At 36.3% G+C, this 23,627-nt stretch overlaps 3 protein-coding genes across 5 annotated transcripts; 2 read left to right on the top strand and 1 right to left on the bottom strand.

Annotated features, from left to right (window-relative positions):
* Positions 1-674: 674 nt before the first annotated feature.
* rrp9 (ribosomal RNA processing 9, U3 small nucleolar RNA binding protein) lies at positions 675-9,893 on the bottom strand. Of its 2 annotated transcripts, none has more exons than XM_038272986.1 (15): positions 9,681-9,893; positions 9,497-9,588; positions 8,817-8,929; positions 8,676-8,743; positions 8,417-8,458; positions 8,192-8,318; positions 7,985-8,109; positions 7,800-7,892; positions 7,605-7,705; positions 7,392-7,526; positions 5,130-5,192; positions 4,862-5,019; positions 3,706-3,785; positions 1,346-1,419; positions 675-797 (listed from the first exon to the last, which is right to left on the bottom strand). In XM_038272986.1, exons 1-15 carry the CDS (start codon positions 9,762-9,764, stop codon positions 695-697), a joined length of 1,458 nt encoding a protein of 485 aa, XP_038128914.1. In that variant the 5' UTR covers positions 9,765-9,893; the 3' UTR covers positions 675-694. The 2 variants fall into 2 exon arrangements, with proteins under 2 accessions (XP_038128914.1, XP_038128915.1); XM_038272987.1 differs by having other exon boundaries at positions 4,874-5,019; positions 9,681-9,892.
* A 286-nt stretch (positions 9,894-10,179) lies between these two features.
* Positions 10,180-15,188, top strand: LOC119775099. 2 transcript variants are annotated; one of them, XM_038272988.1, is made up of 7 exons: positions 10,180-10,339; positions 10,605-10,779; positions 10,869-10,913; positions 12,529-12,685; positions 13,578-13,750; positions 14,191-14,419; positions 14,506-15,188. In XM_038272988.1, exons 2-7 carry the CDS (start codon positions 10,618-10,620, stop codon positions 14,706-14,708), a joined length of 969 nt encoding a protein of 322 aa, XP_038128916.1. In that variant the 5' UTR covers positions 10,180-10,339; positions 10,605-10,617; the 3' UTR covers positions 14,709-15,188. The 2 variants fall into 2 exon arrangements, with proteins under 2 accessions (XP_038128916.1, XP_038128917.1); XM_038272989.1 differs by lacking the exon at positions 10,869-10,913.
* Positions 15,189-16,600: 1,412 nt separating this feature from the next.
* On the top strand, positions 16,601-22,868 carry si:ch211-213o11.11 (probable G-protein coupled receptor). Its single transcript, XM_038272962.1, has 2 exons — positions 16,601-16,777; positions 19,523-22,868. Exon 2 carries the CDS (start codon positions 19,626-19,628, stop codon positions 20,901-20,903), a length of 1,278 nt encoding a protein of 425 aa, XP_038128890.1. The 5' UTR covers positions 16,601-16,777; positions 19,523-19,625; the 3' UTR covers positions 20,904-22,868.
* The last annotated feature ends 759 nt before the right edge of the window (positions 22,869-23,627 follow it).

Below are 23,627 nucleotides of genomic sequence, written 5' to 3'. Positions count from 1 at the left end.
CACTATCACCATTGATAAACTATCTGCTTGGGAAGAAACTCCTTTATACCAAACATGTGTAAAATGTATGAAGATTTAAAAAATAGCAAGTAACACTGCTAAAGAGACACTAACAAGCAACATTTAGTTAGAGTACATACATCTAAGAAAAGGAAACTGAGGTTTTTTGCTTGATCCCAATTAGCTTAAAAAGCTTAATACTAACTTCTAACATTACGCTCAACCATTAATTACTTCAAAAACTTTGGAGTCAAGGAAATGAGACACCTTCATCTGTTTAAAGTATTTCTCTTTTGTATTTTACTTTAATGAATAAAAAAAAAAAAAAAAAAAAAAAGAACTTGAAAAAGCTCATCAACATAAAATCTCCTGAAAGTTCAAACCTTGTTTGTATTTGACTCTGAATAACCTAAAGAGATGCAGGTGCCGTGGACTGGAATACAAAAAGTATTTCTTAGCAGAACTCCTACAATGCAGCCTCTTCACACCTTTCATCCATCCAGCACAACCGATCTCACCCACAAGGCTGTGACTCTTTCAGAGGTGGAAGCTGCACTTCTCTAAAAACAGCAACCACAGGGGAAGTCACGGCTAGTCACTAAATAAATACCCTTCAGGTTCTTCAAACAGCTTTAAAAAAAAAACTAAGGAATTTACACTCAGCTTTAAACATATAATTTACAACAAACGTTTATTATTCTGGGTGTTTATCTTCTTCTGCATTAGATGGTTTTCGTTTTAGAGGAATGATGTAGATCCCATTTTTGGCTTCTTTCAATCTCCACCATCGTCCCAACCTGTGCACAAAACACAAGTTACAGAATATAATTCACAAAACTTCACAAACTATTATTGACAACACAAAACATCCAGAGTCAAATATGAACATGCTCTGAAAGAGTAATCAGTATTTCTACAGGAAAGGGGTTTGCACTTGTGTGTTTTTTTATTTTATTTTTTTAAATGGCCTGTAATAGTTAAGGGCTTTTTAATGTCCAAGGACACTTAAGTGTTTTGCACTACTTTCATCTATTTACACACACTCAAATGCTGACGGCACCAAACTAAAATGTAGCCACAGCGTCCCTGGGGTAGGCTGACGGTGGCAAGGCTGCCATACCATCAGCAGGAAAGGTGGGTGAAGTAACCTGCCTGCCTGCCTAAAACAACAGATTCGGGGCTCAAACTGACAACCCGCCAGTTACACGCCACTGTTCTCCTGTCTTTTAGGTGTCAAAGAGCTTGGTGCATTTGTATTTTTGCAACAGTGATTCATTACTGCCATCTACAGGATGTGCATCGAAATAACATGTCCCTGTACTGGAATTGTATTCTAGTTTGGTACCTGTGCTCCTGTCCAACTCCAGCCACCAAGAACTGCCCAGAGCTTGAAAACTTCAGACTGTTGATGAAACCAGACTAAAACATGGAAAAGGGAAGAAAGACAAAACATATTGAACCCCTTGAAGGCAAGAGAAGGTTACAAGTGACTAATGTTAATATTTAAATTTGTATTTATATAGTCATGTTGAAGGGGGTCTAAACAGCTGTGTTCACTTGTAATACACTGCTGTACTGTTTATGGGAAAGGCTTTGCAGGCGTGTGCATTTTCTATAAAATAAGTTACACAAAACAATCCAATTTACAGCTTTGCAAGAGAAGTATACCAACATATATACATGGTTAATTTAATAAAATTATATAAAGAGACTTAAAGTCGATTGAATACATTCTTCTTAGAAGATTGCTCTTAATGAAGGAAATTTCTGTTTATTGAAAAAAAAAAAAAAAATTAATAAAAACTTTCATTAGCTTATTTAAACGAAGTGGACATTTTTTTATTGCCGTGTTTGTAATTCTGTTAGTTCTTAATCAAAACAGGTCTCTCTTGTAAAGCATACAGGTGCTGGTCATAAAATTAGAATATCATGAAAAAGTAGATTGATTTCAGTAATTCCATTTAAAAAGTGAAACTTGTATATTATATTCATACATTACATACAAACTCATATATTTCAGATGTTTATTTTGTTTAATTTTGATGATTACAAATGACAACAAATTAAAATCTCAAATTCATCATATCAGAAAATTAGAATATTGTGAAAAGGTTCAAAATTGATGGCCCCTGGTGCCACACTCTAATCAGCTAATTAACTCAAACCACCTGCAAAAGCCTTTAAATGGTCTTTCAGTCTAGTTCTATAGGCTACACAATCATGGGGAAGACTGCTGACTTGACAGTTGTCCAAAAGACGACCATCGACACCTTGCACAAGGAGGGCAAGACACAAAGGTCATCGCTAAAGAGGCTGGCTGTTCACAGAGCTCAGTGTCCAAGCACATTAATAGAGAGGCGAAGGGAAGGAAAAGATGTGGTCGAAAAAAGTGTACAAGCAAGAGAGATAACCGCACCCTGGAGAGGATTGTGAAACAAAACCCATTCAAAAATGTGGGGGAGATTCACAAAGAGTGGACTGCAGCTGGAGTGAGTGCTTCAAGAACCACCACACACAGACGTATGAAAGACATGGGTTTCTGCTGTCGCATTCCTTGTGTCAAGCCACTCTTGAACCACAGACAGCGTCAGAAGCGTCTTGCCTGGGCTAAAGAGAAACAGGACTGGACTGCTGGTGAGTGGTTCAAAGTCATGTTCTCTGATGAAAGTAAATTTTGCATTTCCTTTGGAAATCAAGGTCCCAGAGTCTGGAGGAAAAGAAGAGAGGCACTTCATCCACGTTGCTTGAAGTCCAGTGTAAAGTTTCCACAGTCAGTGATGGTTTGGGGTGCCATGTCATCTGCTGGTGTTGGTCCATTGTGTTTTCTGAGGTCCAGGGTCAACGCAGCCACATACCAGGAAGTTTTAGAGCACTTCATGCTTCCTGCAGCTGACCAACTTTTTGGAGATGCAGATTTCATTTTCCAACAGGACTTGGCACCTGCACACAGTGCCAAAGCTACCAGTACCTGGTTGAAGGACCATGGTATCCCTGTTCTTAATTGGCCAGCAAACTCTCCTGACCTTAACCCCATAGAAAATCTATGGGGTATTGTGAAGAAGAAGATGCAATACACCAGACCCAACAATTCAGAAGAGCTAAAAGCCACTATTAGAGCAACCTGGGCTATCATAACACCTGAGCAGTGCCACAGACTGATCGACTCCATGCCACGCCGCATTGCTGCAGTAATACAGGCCAAAGGAGGCCCAACTAAATACTGAGTGCTGTACATGCTCATACTTTTCATGTTCATACTTTTCAGTTGGCCAACATTTCTATAAATCCTTTGTTTTTATTGGTCTTCAGTAATATTCTAATTTTCTGATATGATGAATTTTAGATTTTCATTTGTTGTCATTTGTAATCATCAAAATTAAACAAAATAAACATCTGAAATATATGAGTTTGTATGTAATGTATGAATATAATATACAAGTTTCACTTTTTAAATGGAATTACTGAAATCAATCTACTTTTTCATGATATTCTAATTTTATGACCAGCACCTGTATCTTGGATCTCAAAGAGAAAACCTGTATAAAATCAAGACGAAAATGAAAAACAAATTATTTTAAAGGTGGGAAAAAGCAGACATGCAGAGACAAAATCAGGTCTTAAGAGGTCTAATGCATACATTTTTTTGATAGATTTTCTTTTTTACTCTTAATATCTTCAACAGGGGAGGAGGTTAACTGATCTTACCACTGGCACACTAAACAAAAGCTCCAGCCGGCGGAAGTTCTGGCCACATTTCCATACATTGACTTGTGAGTTGTGAGAACCTGCACAGAAAAAAAAAAAGTTGTTACATGAAACGCATCCATCCATAAAACCAACCACATTATTTAAAAGTTATGGGGTCATATGAGACGTCCCAATAAACACTCTATTCCTCCTAATTAAACATCTGCATAAAGATTTGAATTTCTATTTACTCCTTGTTTTAGAAAAAAACATTTATTACAGCTTATGGCTTAAAAACACTCTAGCTAAGAATAAAATATCCTTAATACTTAAGCTTAACCTGTTAAATAAAGATATTCTCATTGAAATGGGTATTAGTCTTCAAACCTGATGCCTGACATTGTGAGGAAAGCTTCCCTTCCTACTGACTTCATTACTTTAACACATGCTCTAAGAATTTCTTGGCCTCTAAATTTTGTTCCGAGGCATCTTGTGATACGTGGAAAAGGAATTGCGTTTGTTTCGTTGATTGGGACCTGGCCAGGTCCAAACCATGACAGTTCTACACCCATGTTTCACAGTGGGTACGTTTTATAATGTTATTTAGGCCAAACATGGTCAAATAATTGTCAATATAAGAACATCATTCAATCATTTTAGACTAACACCTTGTTCTCTGCCATAAGGGTCACCTTATTTGCTTCTGCAACCTTCCTACTAAAAGTCAAAGACAGATGTTTTAAACTCATTATCTTCACTTTAATTTTAACACTTGGGAGTAACACAAAGTTAAATATTTCAGGTTTGAACAAGGTATCTCTCCTTTATGATGATGGATAAAGATTTACTTATTGTGTACTTTGTGCTTAATGTGCAATATACCCCTCTGTGGTTCTAGTCATTGTGAGAATACATGTGGGGATGTTCAAACTTACTACCAGAACATGTATTACATGTTTCTTAAGTTTTTATTAATTTAAAACATCTGATTATTTCTAGTTTGTAAATATTTAAATTAAATATTCACATGTTAGAAATACAAATACCTTTATTGGTGGCCCAATGTTTTTTTCATGACTATACATTTTAAATGGATCTGTTTGTAGAGCACCACTGTAGTGAGGTAAAAGCATATTGTTTGGCTATTAGGAAAGATTGTGGAGAGGACTCTCACAGCCAGAGGCACCTGAGGCTACAGTGTCCGAGTTCTGAAGAGCTGCTACTGAGGCCACCCAATGAGGCTGCTCCATCCCTGCATCACCATGGCAGCCGTGAGCCTGCTTCACCGTGCTGAGGGGCTTCTTCTTGTTGACACTCCAAAGAGAAACTGAGCTGAGGTTGTTTAGAAAAGGTAAAGAGATCATAAAAGAGGAACAAATTATTCTGGTACAAACCTAACAATGGCTGGGTGAGAGCATGAATGAGAGGATGAAATCTCTTACCCATCATCTGCTCCTGTTATCATGTGCTCCTCATTTATGAGCTGAACACAGTCAATTGAACCTCTAAAGGACAAACAGATGGAGACAATAACATCATTTCAATAAGTTACTTGAGATACGGAATAAAATAAAAACTACACAACATAAAATTAAAAGCAATGTTTTATGTACATCTAACAGACAGACAGCATTGTTTTTGTTTTGTTTTTTGGCATGTTGTCAACCACTTTACTCTGGTGATAGATTAAATGATGTTAGCATATTTTAATTTGCTGATGTTTTACGTTCTGGTACAAAATGACTGAACTGAAATTTTTAAAATAAGGCTTGTTATTTTATTTATTTTTTATAAATAAAAGTGTTGCTTTTTTTGATCAGATTATCTTTTCATTTTTGCTGTTGGAACCTGAGGGTTTATAAAATGTTTTCCAAACAGACCTGCCACAGTTTACCATAATCACAAAAGAATATGGCTTTACAAAAGGATTTACAGCATGCGTTTCGTGCAAACCTCCATTTCAAATGTAAACTAAGGTTCATGCCGTTTTTAGCTCCAAGCTGTTTCCAGTTCAGTCTGAACTCTGACCATAAAACAATGCAGCTGGTTTGGCAACATTGCTGCTAACTAAATATTTCTGCTTTTAGAAAGTACAAAATGTTCACCCTCCCTCTATTTTGAGGACTTCTGCTATCAGAGTAAGAATAGTAAGTCTCACACTAACAAAAATAAATTCTCTTACTTTTCCTGTCAAAGTACTAGTAGTAGTGGTTTTAATCTTTTTTTTAATTTTTTACCTGTTTGTAATGGAACAAGCTGGACTTTAAAAAGAACTATTGCAAGTATGAGCAAAAGTAAGAATCTTCACACTCTAGAGTAGGGGTCTTCAATGTTTTCCAGGCCAAGGACCCCCCAAACTGAAGGCAAGATGGAGCGAGGACCTCCTAATTATATATATTGTGTTATATCAAACTGGTCCTATAGTCACTCTATTACAGATGAAGTAATGTAATGCAAGTCATTTCTCCATGGGATTATTAAAGTATTTCTGATTCCTGGTTGATGGGACAGGTGTGAATGAAACAGTGTCCAGCTTGAAAGAGCTCCTGTGTGTCACTGAATGAGTGCATTGATGGGGCGACAGTGGCGTTGGATGTAGGAGTTTGCCCTGAAATCGAAGGGTTAACAGTTCAAGCCCCGGCTCTGACTTTCATTGTTGTTGTGTCCTTGGGCAAGACACTGTCTACTGATGGTGGTCAGAGTGGCGCCCACTTCTGTAGGTGAGCCCCAGGGCAGCTGTGGCTACAATGTAGCTTGACACCATCAGTGTGTGAGTGAATGTAGTGTAAAGAGCTTTGGTCAAGTCTCCTGACTTGAAAAAAGGCCCTATATAAGTACATGCCATTTACCATTATGTGTATTTAAAGACAAATAGTGGAAAAAATTGCCGGGGGGGAATATATATATATATATATAAAAAAAAAGTCAAATCAACCCAAATTTTCGCGACCCCTATGCTGTACCTCCGAGGACCCCCTGTTGAAGACCTCCACTCCGGAGCAGTGATTCCCACCTGGGGTTTACACTTACCCCTAGTGGTCTGAATGAAATATTTCATTTTTTAGGTAGTAAAATAAATAGGGTCAGGATCTGTGTTGCTTTGTGAGGACTCAGGTGGAAAAATTAAACAAAAGCAAGTTTTTCTTTGAGTTCACCTTCAGCTTTGACACACACCAAAACCAAGCAGAGGAACAGACTGGATGTACAGAACAGAGGAGCTCATCAAAGCAAGCTCAGGTGTCTTGATGAAAACAAAGTAAAACCAAGTTATTCTGACTACAATTTTTTTCTGTATTTTGTTCCCAATTCATCAAGTTTAACTGAGTATAAGGGATTTACTCAAAGGAACATCAGTTATACAAATAATGTATTTATTTTGATTCCTTACCAACTGCCAGACAACCTATTTATGTTTTTCTTATTTGACATGGAAAGCATAAAATGTCTAAGAATGAAATGCTAAAGTTGAAATATTAAGTAAAATAGTTTTTATTCTATAATCAGTTATTGTACATTAAACTTTTGGACAATCTTTAATACTTTTGACTGAGAGGGGTACTCATGGTAAGAAAAAATGCCCAAAGGGGTTCGGACGTCAAAAAAGGTTGGGAAACAATGCTCTAGAGCAGCGACTCCTGAAATTTTTGTTGGTTTGAGTAATAGAGAGAAACAAATGTTTAGACCAGAGAACTAAAGAAACCCACTCGTGTCCGTGGAAGACCAGTTGAGACTCTTCAGCTATCTTCCACACTCTCACTGTGCCGTCCCGCCCACCTGCTGTGACGCAGCGTTCACGGCTCAGACTGTCCAGTCCTGTGATTGCATCCTGATGGCCGAAGCTACAAACATTCACAAACACAATTAAATCTATCCCAAAGTACTAACAGGGAATCCAAGTCTATTGACGATCGACTTACAGAGTTTCCACGTATGCGTTCTCGTCTACATTCCACACCTTCACTGAGCGGTCATGAGAAGCGCTGTACAGATCATGAGTTCCCTTCCTGAATGAAAGACCCTGAGAACAAAGCAAAGATAAACATATTTCACATGAAACATATCTGGTAATCCTAAAAGTTTTTCCAAAGTTCTCAGGAAAACAAAGAACGTACCGAAACAGGCCCTTTGTGTCCTGTAAATTTATACAGATGTTTACATGTTTCTGCCTCCCAAATCATTATCAGCTTGTTCATGTCTCCTGTTGCCTAATGTGGACAATAAATTCAAATGTTACACCTCATATGACAAAATATACCATAAAAGATGCCCGACAGTCTATAAAAAGACAGTTTCTTACCAGATATTTCCCATCTGATGAAAGGCTCATACACAGGATGTGAGCCGTGTGTCCAACATGGCGGTCTTCTGTACCTTTTCTTCCACCATGTATTGTATGGAGCTTCTTCCCACTTTCAATGTCCCCTGAAGACATTGTTGAGTAGTATTTATTAACATATTTACGGCCCCGTTTACTTCATCATAGTCAAAACAACCAAACACTGACATTTAATAATGGAGCAGTCCTTAGCAGCTGAAAAGATGCATCTGTCATCAGGAGTGACAGCCAGACAAGTAATCGCTAATTTGTGACCTCTTAACACCCGGATCTCCGAGACATCTGGTGGCATGAGCTAAAAAAATAAGTAAAATAATTAAACATGTTTTTTTCAAAATGTATATTATCCTAGGTAAGTAGCAGGATTCAGGGAAAGAACATTTTCACACTTACATCTTTGGCTATAAGACGCTGGAGCTTTCCTTTCTGCTCAAGCTGAAATCAAGAGACAAGATCAGTCAGACAGGAGGACAATAATCACAAACAAATAGTCCAAAAGAGCTGAAAAATAAGTTAAGAGGACACCATGGAGTCCACTTATTTTAACATCAAAGAACATACTTCTACAGAACATTTAAATTCCAAGGAATTTTAATGTTGCAAAAAAATGACTTGTATCTGCTTCACATCTTCACAAAAAGATACTTCTTACCACTTCTTCTTGAAGTCGTCCAGCTATATGATCCGTCTCAAACGACTCACCTTCAGCTTTTCTTTCTTCTATTAAGAACAAATCAACTTACTTTAAACTCTGAAAGGCCACACGTTACTGACATAAAGTACACAAGCCTACCTTCTTCTTTCAATTGGTCAAGGTATAGTTTGGCTAATCTGAGCTTCTTCTCCTGAGGAGTTTCCTCAAACTCAATCTCCTCTTTGGCCTGCCTCTTCTTGGGTAATGCAGGGCTGCAAAAAATATACATATATGCACTTTTTCCATTCCTAGTTTTTAATCAGAATCTTTGAGTTATGAGTTTGTTTATGCAGTTGCTGTCCACATACTGTAAATGACTTGAAATGGTAGTCTGTTTGATTTCAGAACAAAGCTCTAAAGCTCAGATTAAAAAGAATGCCAACTGATTTCTGTTGTTGTATATAAAGCAAAACTCTTAAAAAATATGTTTTTTTTTCTTTCTGAAGATGTCTGTTATAAAGGCAATTTAGCAATTATTTCCCTATTCAAAAATAACCTATCAAAAAATATGCCTATCAAAATCCTGTGATTAATGTGCCAAGCAAATATCAGTGTAGTTGTTTTTACAAGTTTTTGAAATTTAGTGTTACGACCTTATGCAGTTTTCAGAGCATGTTTACGGACATATTTACCCAAGACTTTCTGCTTAGCAGAGTGACTTAATTTCTAATTTACACATATGATTTGGGTATTATTTAAACATATACTTATTTTCTTTTTTTTTGTGAAATCTTGTGAAACTTTTGTAAATTTTCGCAAAAAGTAACATCCTCACAAACCTCTCCACCTCCGAGTCACTGGAAATCTCCTCATTATATTTGCTGGACTTCTTTGCTCTTATTTTATTCTTCCCGCTCGCGTCTCCATCTGCCTACAGAAAAGGTACAAAATAAAAATAACACGAATATACAGTTGCTAACATGATTTAGCTGGACTGCTAACTCCAGCACACACTCCACTTACCTTCCGTTTAACCGCTGAAGTATCTTTTCCTTTTTTAGTTGCTTTAGGATTCCCTTTCGACTTTATAAAAAATGACGAAGACATTGTTACAAATTAAACAAATGTTTTCAAATAACCTTTATCGCTGTTCCACTGTCTTTAAGCAGCAACATTGAAGCCACATGTGTAGATCAAAACCAATGTGGAAGCCCACACCCGGCTCGAAGGAAGCCTTGGAAACTGATTGGCTCGCAGCCTTGTCAGTTTTCAAAAGTTCCGCCTTTTCTCATAATAGCGAATTTCCATTGGTCAAATCGTTGGAAGAAGGCGAAACAGGAAGTTGTACAGATTTGAAATTCTTCCCTCGGGAACTACGTATCTACTGCAATGTTCCACAGGTATGTTTGAAAAAATACGGATTTTAAAATATGTCAGTCCCAAAGACATAATTCCCAAGCAGTTTTAAACATAAATATAAACTTGATATTTCAAGCATATGGGCGTGGAAATCTTCTATGAAAGTATCCAAAATTTGAAGCGACTACACCAGGACCCTTATACTGTAATACTGGAGTAGTACTACTACTTCCTCTACTACACAGTATTTCCATGTACTCCGCTGCCTTTGTCCTCAGTGACTGTGTTCAGAATCGCTTTCTGAAGGCTGTCTGAACGATCAGGTGAGAGTCTGACAATAAATCATGATTTCACAACACGATGATGGATACTTTGTGTTGTGCATCCAGCTGCGTTAGTGGGAGGGGTTGAAGAGGAGACAGGGGCCAGCGGAACCGATCAAAAAAAAAAAAAAACTCTCCATCTTGTGTGGCATTCAGGAATGTATATATAAGCAAAGACAGATCGTGATATGATTGAAAACAAAGTTTGCCTGATCCCATGTCTGTGCAGGGAAGCCTAACTTGGAATGTGTGTCCGTGTGTCCAGATTTACTTCAGTAATGCCTCCAAAGAGAAGCTGTGGATCTAGTCCAACACAGCCGCAAGTGAAGATGATAAAGATCGGCAGTCCTTTACACCTTCAGGAGTTCGGTGCTGGCTCAGTGGAGGACAGATACAGGATGGCAGAGGAGTCTAGCCACTCACCTCTTCGCACCAATGATGTGAGCAAATCCCAGCTGAATTGAACCATTAAAACACAAATGGTTTTTGTTTATTTTTGCACATTCTTATCATCCTGTCCACGAGGTAGTACCCTGACCTGGTTCTCCAACAGTCTTGGAAGATGTTCCTAGAGGTAGACTGTTACTCTAATATCTCACATTGAATATATTTATTTTTATATTTACACTTTTACTTCTTATATGTAGAATATGCAAAAAAATCTACCCTAAAATAAACATATATGATAGTGTAAAAAAATACTTTGATTATTAGAAATGCAAATATGTATGTGTGTTGATGTATGTATTCATGCATCTGTGGAAAAAATAAAATAAAATGTATTTTTAGCAAATACACATAATTTATGTGAACAGAGAGTAGAAGTAAATAAGTTATTTGTCTCACTCCATTTTGAGCTTGTTTGTCTCGTTTCATTGTGAGACTCTAAATGTATATTGTTATTAATATGTATTGTGCACACTGGAAATAACGACCTTATTTAACAGTTTTTTTTCTTGTGATTATATATTGTGTGTTTTATAGTTCAGAAAAAACCTACTAAATTTAACTTATTTCAAAGAAGAAATGGATTAAAACGCAACAAATGGATCAAATCAGGGTTAAAACTGGCAAAATATTAATTTGATTTTAAACCATATGCTAATAATAGCCTGCAAACTGTAGTTTAAAAAAAGAATTTGTTAAATGAGGGTGATAGATAGCACTCCTTTCATGTCTATGCTTTGACCAGTTTTTTTTTTGTTTTTTCCCTAACAGCTAATTTTGTTTTTCTTTTCATCCAAATACACAGTAGGAGCATTATTTTGTTCATTTGAATGAAAATGTGGAGGAACTGGTAGAGGAGAGACAGCGTTATTATTGTCTCGGCAAATCTCCAGAGTTCCGTCTTTTGGCAAATAATACGGTATATAGTCAAGATGAAATGAGCAGTTAGAACCTTGCTTTGGTGTTGTAACTTCCCCTTCTGTTTTGGCATCTTGAAAAGATCAGATGAAAACAATAATGAAAAAAACACTTTCCATGATCTACTAAAAAGCAAAAGTTTTTTTCAGCACTCGATAAAAACTGTTGCTTTAAAAGATTAAAGGTTTTTACATTTTTTTTTAGCTTTACTGCGTGCAAATTTAAGTAAGCAGCTAAACTGTTCTGGCTTCAAAGTAAAGCTAAACTGCAGGAGTCTTGCAGTGAGCGGCATCAGATTAGAGAGCAGCAGCACTGCTTTACTCTAATCTCCATTAGGGATGTACGGATCCAGTGCTGGAAAATCACCCTAAAGACGAATATTGGAATATATTGGCCTGCAACAAATATCTTTAATATGAGCAAGCACAAAGAAAAACTTCCACTTTGTTTAAAGTTTAACAATAAAGGGAATAATATCAGTAGATCAAGTTTTTCCAAAAGTCCACACTACAAAATATGTAATAAAAGTATCTATGATTTGGGCTGATCTGGTATTGGTTCGATATTAGTATTGGTTCATAGTTAGAGCTGCAAAAATCAGTATTGTTTAGGAAATAAAAAGTGACACACTTAATCTATACAGCTTAAGAATACACCTCTTTCTTGAGGAATTTATGTTAAATCTAACAAATAAACTTTAAGCAGTAAGTTCAGTATGATGGGAACTCTATATTTTGTTGAATATTGGACACATGTACCCAGACGCAGAGTTATTTTTCTTAAGCTCTTTGAATTTATTTATTCTGTTTTTTCCTCATTGGCAGCCTGAAACGTTTGACTGTGATGAGGAACATCTTGCAAGCCAAGGCATCAGAACAGACACCATCAGCCTCCTTATGAAAATAGAACAGCTTCAGGCACAGCTAAAATATGAGCGCAGATGCAGGATTTTGGCTGAGAGAGAGCTGAGGGAACTGAAAGGTGGGTGGAATCTACTAACACTTCCTGCCATTAGCACGTCAGGCTCTTATTTGCCTTAAGGCAGATTACTGTTGAAGTCACCTTACATATCGTAGTTTAGCTGGTTTGGCTATCTCCTCCACTCTATTAGCAAAATATGTGGTACACCTTGGAAAGGTCACCATTCTATCACAGGGCAGAGACATACAAAAATGCAAACACACACTAGCGCCTAAGAGCAACTTAGAGAAACCACCAATCAACCTAGCTTTCATGTTTTTGGACTGTGGGAGGAAGCAGGAGTACCCTCAGAGAACCCACCCATTCACAGGGAGAACATACACATACAGAAAGACCTTAGGGTAAGAACTGAACCTCTTGTTACAAGACAATAGTGCTGCATTTGCACCACTGTGCAGCCTAAACGAAGAACATAACTTCAGAGATTTTCGGGTGCAATTGTATCTTCTTTGTATAAAAGCAATAAAGAAAAACATATTTGAGAAAAACAGTAGGCTATGTTCAGAACACTGGCAATAATTTATAGAATAAAGGAAAACACAAAATAACAGCTAGAGTTTGATAATAATCTCTTGATTTCCTTTCCAAAATAATCAGTAGATTAAAAGCATATTTAGAACATGGGCCTGTTGCATAATCAGCATGAAGCTATAAAGCACAGAGGAGAAAGCAGTATAAAAAGGAGGTTACCAAGCTTTCCCAGGGCATGAACATATACTTCAAATATAGGGAACAATAAACGAAGAGCATCACTGCTTTATTTGGTTTAACACGAAAATGCTCTGAAAACTCCAGCTGATCCACCAAACCTTTCTTGCAGCTGTATATTTTTGTATAGAGTGCATACTTCCCGTATAAAATGTGTTTTACAAGTGTAATTGTCTGTTTGCAGAGATGAACACACTCATGATGCAGATGAGGCACACAGCAAATGAACTTCGAGTAACTCTGGATCACGTTCTCCATGGAGGTGAGGCAGTAGTTGAGCCACAAAACCACAACGAACCTGTGACTTTCCTGGGGGAGTCCCAAGTTCATGTTGGAGGAGTTCATAATATCCCAGAGGTCAGTGTCTTTTTACCAACACAACTGTTAAAGGATAAATCAAACCAAACCTATATTAGGATATTTGTATGCTTCGTTTCACCAATGTGATAAAGCTTATGTACTCTTCAAAATCGATCTAGAAAGAAGTAAAAATGTATTAAATTAGGTGTATTTAACTGTAATTTGAGTAGATAGATAAGATGATTTGCAAATGGTATTAGTATTTTTACTCTTAGATTAAGACAATTAGATAATATGCACTTGAAATAAGACGATGCAGTTGGTTTTTCTTATTTTAAATGCAAATTGTCTTGTTCCATTTGCAAAGTGTCTCACTTACGTCCTCAATTCACGAACAAATCCACTTATTTTAAGAAAAAAAGGGCTTATTTAGATTTACATTATTTGCAGTGTATGAATTATTGATCAGTGTAATTAAATTCTCTTTTTTGTTTCAGGATGACCTTAACTTTGTGTATCTTGCTGAGAACATTCGAGTGCCCAAAGATCTCTATGAGCGTGTCGCGGACATGTCTGACTTTAAGAAGTATGTTGGAGCTCTGCTGATGATACTCTTCGACAGAGACACTTTGGCCACACATTGTCTGCAGGGCCGGAAGAACAACTTTACAGGAGAGGAAAGCCACAAGCCTCCTCTGCCACCTGAGATTTTAAAAAGCCTCATGGGTAGGATAAATATCAAAAATGAAAACTTCACTCTTGCAGCATTGCAGCATTACTTTGCAATGTGTTTTCTCCTGTCCCTTTTTTAGATCACGTTGCTGAGAAGTTTGGCGTCGACAGCACCCAGATTAAATACGCTATCCGCACAAAGCTGAACAACGAGGACAAGCTTCTGAAGAAGAGGCTTGGGCTAGCTAAAGCTGAAAACAGGGCAGCTGTTGATCAAACCTTCTGCCAAGATGCTTCACTTCTGTCTGGAAATGATGCAATGGCGAATGACTCTGAGTTTTAGCAGCGCCCATCTGGCATGGTATTACTCTCTGATCTCAAAGTGTTGCCTTTTTTAAACCAAGTGAAACTTTCAGTGTTTGTCATACGTTTTTAGGCTCCTGTATTTTTTTCTTCTTTTTACTCTGACAGCTCTTTGCTGCCTATTGAGTCTGAGGAGTTGATAACACTATAAAGTTTTATGTGTGTATAACCTAGCGTTACTAAGCATAATGGTCTATGATGAGGTGATTTTATATGTGTGGTAGCGTAGAAACAATAATATTCAATCTCTCAACCCAGTGTACCTTGTATGTGCATACACCAGTGCTATGTGTGATCTTTTTAAAAGCTGATGTTGCAGTTTTGACTTTTTCATTCAATTTCAGACTTTGATTTCTGTTATAAACACCCTTTTCTTAAAATAATCAGCTCTCATGTTTTATTTCGTCTATGTACTGTAACTTTCTATAAGTATATCAGTATAATAAAGTTTAGAACGTCCTCTTTGTCGTGCATTTTTCCTGCTGTCAGTCAACAGATGTCAGCACTGAGCCTTGTTAAAACTTCCCTGGAAGTAAATTTGAAACATGAGATTTATGTCCACTGTGTCAAAGGACACGTGTAACAGTTTTCTTTTTTTTTACTGTATGATATAAAATTAACCTTTCCTGTTTTTTGTCATTTAGGATTCTGAAATAAAATATATCTACCAAATGCCAAAATCGTAGATGTTTGAATACATAATCCAGACAGATTTGGAATATGTTCACTTCAAACCATTTAATTTGTTGTCCTGAAGCCACTTGGAGTTATTGGCTATTTGTTAGATCCATTTGGGCTTAAGCCATAACTTAATGACCAAGCTCTTGACTTATTAACTCAATATTCCAATAATGAATTTGATCAGGAAAATGTCCACAAAGCATGAACTTCCCAACCTTAGATTTCACTGATTAGATTGATTGTTCTAAGCTTGGATAGTTTCACTTTTGTTATTCAAAAGCAAAACTAGATATTACAGCCAAATATCCTTGTTTTAGTTTAATGAAATTACAGAAAATATCTGTTTCTAAAGGTTTCTGTCACTAATTCCACATGCAAGCTGACTTCTTTTTTTGTAATGCATCTTTAGAAACAATGTCTTCCTCCCCTCCTAGTGGCCCACTGGCCCTTAAAGCCATGTTAATGGTAATTGACTCCACAAGATAAGAGAATTCAACCTGCAAGGTATTTTTTTTTCCAGAAAGGTACAATTAAGATTTTATTGCTGTTTATACTTGGACATCATTGTTTTAATAGATGAATGCTGAACCTTAAGCATTTGGAAATTACACCTAAACATGAGCAAGGCTTGAGGAGACTTGACAAGACTTTTATATCGTGGCTTATTTGTTAAGGTTTTTTTTTCAATATGTTTCAAATGAGAAAGCAGTGTGTTTGTTTGGAGTGCTGTCTTTGATTTTGTCCACAGGTGTGCCTCAACTTGATTGAAATGTCTTGGATTAACCTGTAAAGCCAACACAGTCTAACATCATCATCTGGGCTTTCAAAAGTTCAGTTAAACATTTTGCATGTTATCAAATTGAAATAATTCTGTCAATCCTAACTGATCTGAAACAAGAAATGTTTAGTCTGATTTAATCTGAGAGCAAGAGAATTAAATTGTCTTTTCACATTGCAGTTTCAACTGAATCATTACCTCAGTAAGGTGCAGAAAATAAAACAACTGCTCACTTATTCTTTAGTTATTTAGTTATTCTATGGTTTATGTCAGCAGAATGTGAGGGTTGCTATTAACATCTTTTGATTTGAGGTGATCACCGGTTTATGGCTCCTCCCTCTTCTGTCCCTGTAGCTATCTGAGTTGCCTGAGTCAGATCTCACAGATCATTCCTCTCACTCTCGTGCAATCAACCCTTCTTCAGGTCATATGTTCCTTTGAAAAAAAAAAAAGGAGTATTCTTTTTATGAAATATTTCATCCCAGCGGACGATTTTTGGACTACTGAAGGGAGTTCAGGAGAGAACCAAGATTGTTGGAAGTGTTCAGCTTTTTAAGAAAATCTCCAAGGACCAAGGGCTACTCTTAAACGTAAGCTTTGTTACAATTTTATATGAATAAGCAAACATTTTTTTTTATAAACATTTTTTAAAAATCAATATACAGGCTTTGAAAAAAGGACTTCAGTTTATCATCAGACCTGCATGGTTGTCAGGTGTCAAAATAAAAATTGTCCTAACTCCTTAGAAATAATGAACAAATGAAAATATGTAAACGATAAAGAAAAAATAGAGCATTTCTTATCAAGCATATTTTATGTTGAATAAGATCAAATAAAATATAATATTTCAACGTTTTATTGTAATCATCTTCTGAATTCAAATCAACCATGTAGTTCTGCAAAACGTTTTAGAAACAGTGGATACATCTAAAAATATCTACATAACCTTTAATGACAGAACATTAATTAATTATTTCATTCAGTTTCCATTATTTTTCCCCCTCCTTGGATTAATCTGGAGTTCCTTACTTCATATCTATAGCTAAAAAATTTGCTCAAAGTAATGATGTGCCCTACGTTTTTAACAGCAAGTTATATTGCAAGCTACTATTTTTAATGGTTGCAACTTATTTAAAAAGTTATAATTCTCAGAAACCTTCTATATTAATAGCTTTTTTTCTTGGTTGTGGTTTTATTTTCCTTTTCTTGAACTTATGCGTTGATAGAGTTTTATTATGCTGAATGTATTTAACTAAAAATAGTCCTGTTGGACACTATTCAAGCATACTGGGATGCATTAACCTTTTCTGAACAAGCAAACTCAAAATTTTATGAACTGTATATTTCTTTTTTTTTATTTTATGCAAATAGAATTTCAATAGATAAATCGCTTTCTATTTAAAAAGGTCAAACAGACCTAAAGCCATCAGCGTATCCAATCTGCAACTAGAACATGACTGAAATGAGAACAACCTTACATAATATGAGGATGTACATTTGTAAGTCCCTTTCCTGTGGATAAACCTCTCTATAAAACTGGCACACCAGTCACTCCCTATCAGAGAAGATTATAGCAGCAGAAAGCATCCGCATTTAGGAAACATTCTCTCAAATATGAATTCTAAATATGATTTTCGAACAATTAGTTCATACATGTTCAGAGAGCCACATACTGTATACTTAAAAATGAAATTCATCTGAATGAGTTAATAGTAGATCGAGCCTCTGCTTCATAACTAGTCCCAGGCATAAGTGTTTTGTAAGTTATGTTGTGATTTGTGTGAAGAGAGGACACTCTTTGATGTTATGATGAAGGGTGACACTGATCAGACACTAATCGCTGCTATGCAAGTGAACATTTCCAGAGATCCTGCTTTCCATCAGCTTTAGTAACACATAACACCTCCTATTTTTTTCTGTTAATATTCATATATCTTTTGCCTATTATAAACATAGTGTTTTTTGTTTCTATACTTTTCATGTGCTTTTTTTATATGAATCTTGTTTGGAATCTGGTATACTGACAGCTTTAAAAAAATGCTTTTGTTCTAGCTTGTATATTTGTTTGATATAGTGTTTTACTGTTAATTGTTACAAGATCATATCCATCAATATGATCAGTGTCCATCATCTAGTCTATGGAAGTTAAGGAAAGGCAATTTAAACTTGAAACTGGGGAAGTAGAAATTATTTCTGCAATTAACTGTTTGGTATAGGTAAAAAAAATCTGTTTCTCCTTTGAAATTTTAATTTCACATGCCCACAATGTTAATTTTCATGGCAAAAACATTGTATTGTCTTAACAATTACAAATTAATAGAAAAAGGAGGCTCTGCTGCAAGGAACGGAGTCGATATATTTGAAATGTTTGTTGTGAACATGTAGATTTATTATTTTTGGAGTAAAAAACATCCCATTTAAATGTTGTAAAATAATCAAAGTACTTTAAAATCAAAGTAAAATAGACTTAGTTAATACAAATAGTGGTTAATAGTTTAGGGTTTTAATAATAAGCTTTAAAAAGCTGTTATTAACTGTTATTAACCACATTATTTGGTTGGTTTCAGTAGAAACACTCTGGCCTTATTACAGCCTGATGTATAGAATCAAGAAATCTCTTAAAAAGAACCTGGATGACGACATGAAAACCAGTGACAGATGAGACACAAATCTTCTCACATCTTTCAGTCTGGAAAGGTTAATGAAGCCATTCTCAGGTCTTTAAAACCCTAGTTAACAAAGGTAATCACCATTATTCACAAATGAGGAAAACATCAGTGATTAACTTTCCCAACAGTGTATTGAAGATTCATCCAGATGGTCACTATATAATAAAGGATCATTTCTAGATCACAGCAATTCTATTGCATCACTTAAGATCCGTGTTCTTGATTTAACAGGAATAACATAAAAAAGAAAAGAATGTGATGACCATTCTTCCATTTACTTTATAACATTTTGATGATCATCTTTGGGATAAAAATTTGCAGTGGCAAATCAAAAGTAGAGTTCTCAACAGAAAAATCTAAAGCATTCCCGAAAAGTTAAATTTGGATGGCCAAAATCTGATTGAAAAGCTGTGGCATGACCTGATAGAGTAATATTTACGCAAATCAAATGGAAAAGTTGGAATATGGGTTCTGTGGGATAAAAAAATCAGAGTAAATTTTACATAAATGAGCAAGCAAAGGATCATATTTTAAACATGAAGAACGTAAGTATGCAAATGTTATATTTACTGTTCGTTCTTATTGTCTGAAAAATTAGTTTTTTACTTTAATCTTTATGTGGAGTATGATGAAAATGTTCAAAATGGGTCTTTTTTCTTTTTACAGAGGTGACAAGATTTTCATTTGGATTCGGAGAGATCCTTTGACTGACAAAGTGATGGAAAACATCGTACAGCAGGCTTCTTCTTTGAAACCTTTATTATGAATTATGGAGGAGTTAGGCACCGTTTCAGCCTCTGAGTATAATGACAGCACCCCAGCATGGGCATCTATGCCCTCTGCTCCCAGCAGACAGCAGGAAACACTTCCCAACCTGCAGACACGATTCAAAGACATGACAGGGATGCTCTTCATGGTGACCCTGAATGTTCTTGCACTCCTGGCCAACACAGCTGTGATGGTGGTTGTCATCAAAGCCCCTCATCTCAGGAAGTTTGCCTTTGTGTGTCACCTCTGTGCAGTGGACCTGCTGTGTGCCATCCTGCTAATGCCTCTTGGCATCGTGTCCAGCTCGCCATACTTTGCTGGTATTGTGTTCACTGTACTGGAGTGCCAGATCTATGTCTTCCTCAATGTAATCCTTATAGCTGCCTCTATCTTCACAATTACAGCCATCAGTGTGGAACGGTATTACTATATTGTTCATCCCATGCACTATGAGGTCAAAATGACTCTGAAGCTGACCTCAACTGTTGTGATATTGGTGTGGGTGGCCTCTGCCATTCTTGGCTTTTCCACAATTTTTGGATGGCCATCTTATGGCCTGAGGTCCATAAGTGCTGCACACTGTTCACTCCACTGGAGCCACAGGGATCACAGGCGTATTTTCTCTGCCCTCTTCAGCGTCATTTGTTTTTGTCTGCCAGCTGTGGTCATTTTTGCTGTCTACTGTAACGTATACAAGGTTGCCCGTGTGGCAGCGCAGCAGAATGGACCCCTGCCCTCATGGACGAACACTCAGGTCAAGCATCGCTCGGACTCCATAAACAGCCAGACAACCATCATTACAACTCACCACGTCCCTCGCAGGATTACACGTGGGCGACCTTTTATTGGAAGCAAAGCTGCTCTCACCCTTGTGATTATTGTTGGTCAGTTTCTAATCTGCTGGCTTCCTTACTTTGCCTTCCACCTCCATCTGATTCAAGATTCAAATCCTCACACCCCTAATGACTTGGAGGAAGTGGTCACCTGGCTTGCATATTCCTCTTTTGCTATGAACCCTTTCTTTTACGGACTCCTAAACAGGCAGATCCGCGAGGAGCTGTATAAGCTCAGGCGCTGCTACTCAGTATACCCAACAGACTTGGCTTGTTCCAGCCATGAGGGCTCAGGCCAGGAAAACTTCTTGCAGTTCCTTCATAGGACTAGTTGCACCATAGAGACACGTGCAAGTTTTGCAATACCTAGTCCCAGAACCACCCTAGACCACGCTCAGCAGACTGGTTTCAGGATACCAGGTCAGATTCCAGAAGAGTTGAATTAGATATAGTGTACTACTTTGACATAATCTTAATAACATTTTGTATTATAAAAAATATTTATTGTCTAACAGGTATGCATAACAGGTTTGCACTGAAAAATAAGAAACAAGATTAGTTGTGTCTTGCTTCAGTACCCAGATTTTAAAAAGTTCTGAAAACTACAATGAAGCCATTAGAGATGTTTCACAAAATTAACTTTACTTTTTTAAAGAATATTTTAGACATAAGTGTCCTTTATTTTGTTATTTTTTCAAGTATGTAGATATGAAACTGGGTTACAAGAGGGGGGAGAGGCGTCTGGCAAAGGTAAGGAGGACCAGTACTCGAAACCTGCAACAGCAGGTGTTTGGGTCATGCACTCTACCTCCACACCATAGCAGCACCCCAAGCTTTACATTTTTAAGCTATTCAAATAATGATACCGTTCGAAGCAATCACTAGTTCTATTTTAATGAAAATGAGGAATATGTATATTATATTATTTATTGAGTAGTCGGAATCAGTCAACAGGTTTTCATACAAATAGTGCAGAATGGTGCAGACGGCCTCATTTAAATATGGATTTTGTGTGCTACTGGCTGCCATCAAGGATAATTGGGAAGAGCAGAGATGGAAAAGACAATGATAACAATAATACTTTCAATTCATACATTCCACTTTACAAATGAGTATCCCAAAGTTCTACAAAACAAGAGTAAAACATTTAAACAAGTTTTTAAAATTATAAATTACAAAATCTCCCAAAGAAAAGTTTCTATTCTTTTTCTTAAATACATAACAACTTTTGTGCACTAAAATGATCAACTGAGGACAACGCCCTTGTCTCTGCCTATACAGACCCTATTATATTCCCATGATCTCTAGTGGCTGTCTGTGTTTAGTTTTGTAGAAGATTACATTTTCATAACCTTCTCTCTGTATTGTGCATGTTTTGATGATCAGCACATGGTCTGCATATTCACAAAGGAAAACTGGACAAAATGTAAGACCTACTGTTCTACTCATTGTAGAGCGGAAAGTCAGCGTGGACCTGGTTGATAGTTCAGTTTTGTGTGGTATTATGTTTGTATAGGTTTTTAGTGGATCCGGCACCGGGCTATCTTAGAGAAGCAATTGTAAAATGAGGAAATAAGAAAAAGAATAGTTTACATTTTTTTTTTTTTATTAAAAACAAAATGTGGCATGTATTTTTTTTAATTGTCTGTAATAATGTTTTCTTTTTTTTTACTCAGAAGTTCAAATTTCCAAGTTCATGCTTTTTTCACCTTCTTTAAAACCCAACATGGCTGCCTCAGTGTTAAAGGTTGAGATACCTCAGTTGCAATTAAAAAAACAAAAATATTATATCTGTACTTGTGACAATGCATATCAATTTAACTCTCTAACAAAAGCAATGTTAATCTCCTTCTGTTAATATGTAGTGTGTGATATAAAAAATGTAAAACATTGTCTTTAGATTTGACTATAAATAACAGATACCTTGAAAACCAAGTATTTCAACCAACATATCAAACATTTGTTTAAATTGTAATATGTTTTGTTTTTGGATGTCATTACCTGAGAAATTAATGATAGTAATATTTCATCTAAGTACCACTAAAGGTGTGCAAGGGACCACCAGTAATAGTTGTACCAAAGTTTAAGGTTATGGATCAAAGCAAATTTCCTGTGTGAGACCAGTCCAGTCAAAGTACAGACTGACATCAAATCAACGATATGAGGAACAACTTGAAAATAGTTTTACACATTACACATTAGTTATTTTGTTGAAAGAGTAAGATACAATTTTAGTCTTGAGAAGTGTAAAGCTGGTAGAAACATAGCCCAATATGAAGATGGACTTTCAGTGAAATGTGTCTTGCAGCATTTGCTTTTCACATTTAAGCTTCAGACTTACAGCATGTATCATTTTCTATCCTCTTCACAATAATGATCTATTTTCTGCTTGTCTATCATCTATAGTAACAATAAAGTGATACTTTTTCTAAATTATTTGTGTGCTTTAATTCCTATTTTTCTGTATTGGCCTCATCTGCTTTAAAAACAACAACTTTGTGAATGGACAAAATGTCCTTTTATCCATTCACTGAAATGTTCTGACTGGTGGAAAAAAATGCTAATGCAAAAACCATTTCAGCTCTGTTTCCACCTGAGTGATTCTCCATAAATTAATCTCTGATCAAATCTGAGTCCACTTTACACATAGTTATATAAATAGAAAAATAATGTCATTTCATAACAGATGATCTGAGTGTTTTCACCCATTTTTCTGCAGTGACATAAGCTCATATCAGAGTCCCTATTTAACTGTTGCATCATATTAATACCTCCCCCATTGTGATTTACCACCGCATTAGGGAGGATTCTTCATGACAACAGATTGCAATCACAGCTGCTGATCCATGTTAAGTAGAAATGTTGACAAAATTTGCCAATGTGTGATGCAGATTGAAGAGATAACATCAGACAGACACACTGCTGAAGGCAGACAAATACAATTTATATGTCTAGTTAACTTTTTTTTAAAGCTGTTACAGGGATGTTCTCAAAACCGCTTAACAAAAATAGTTTAACATATTGTGTTATGTAAAAATAACCTTATGTTTCATGGGACTTTAGAGACAGAAATATAATGTTGTCAATGGTGAAACAAACATGACTGGCACACTGGAAAAGCCCTGCACAAACACACTTTTACAAACAGTAACTGATATGCCTTTTATTGA

This window comes from Cyprinodon tularosa, unplaced genomic scaffold, assembly GCF_016077235.1.
Source record: "Cyprinodon tularosa strain WSP-4 unplaced genomic scaffold, ASM1607723v1 ctg85, whole genome shotgun sequence".
In the NCBI taxonomy this organism is placed as follows: Eukaryota; Metazoa; Chordata; class Actinopteri; order Cyprinodontiformes; family Cyprinodontidae; genus Cyprinodon; species Cyprinodon tularosa.
The sequence above is the reverse complement of the archived record's forward strand: the minus strand, read 5'-3'. Positions and strand labels throughout refer to the sequence as shown.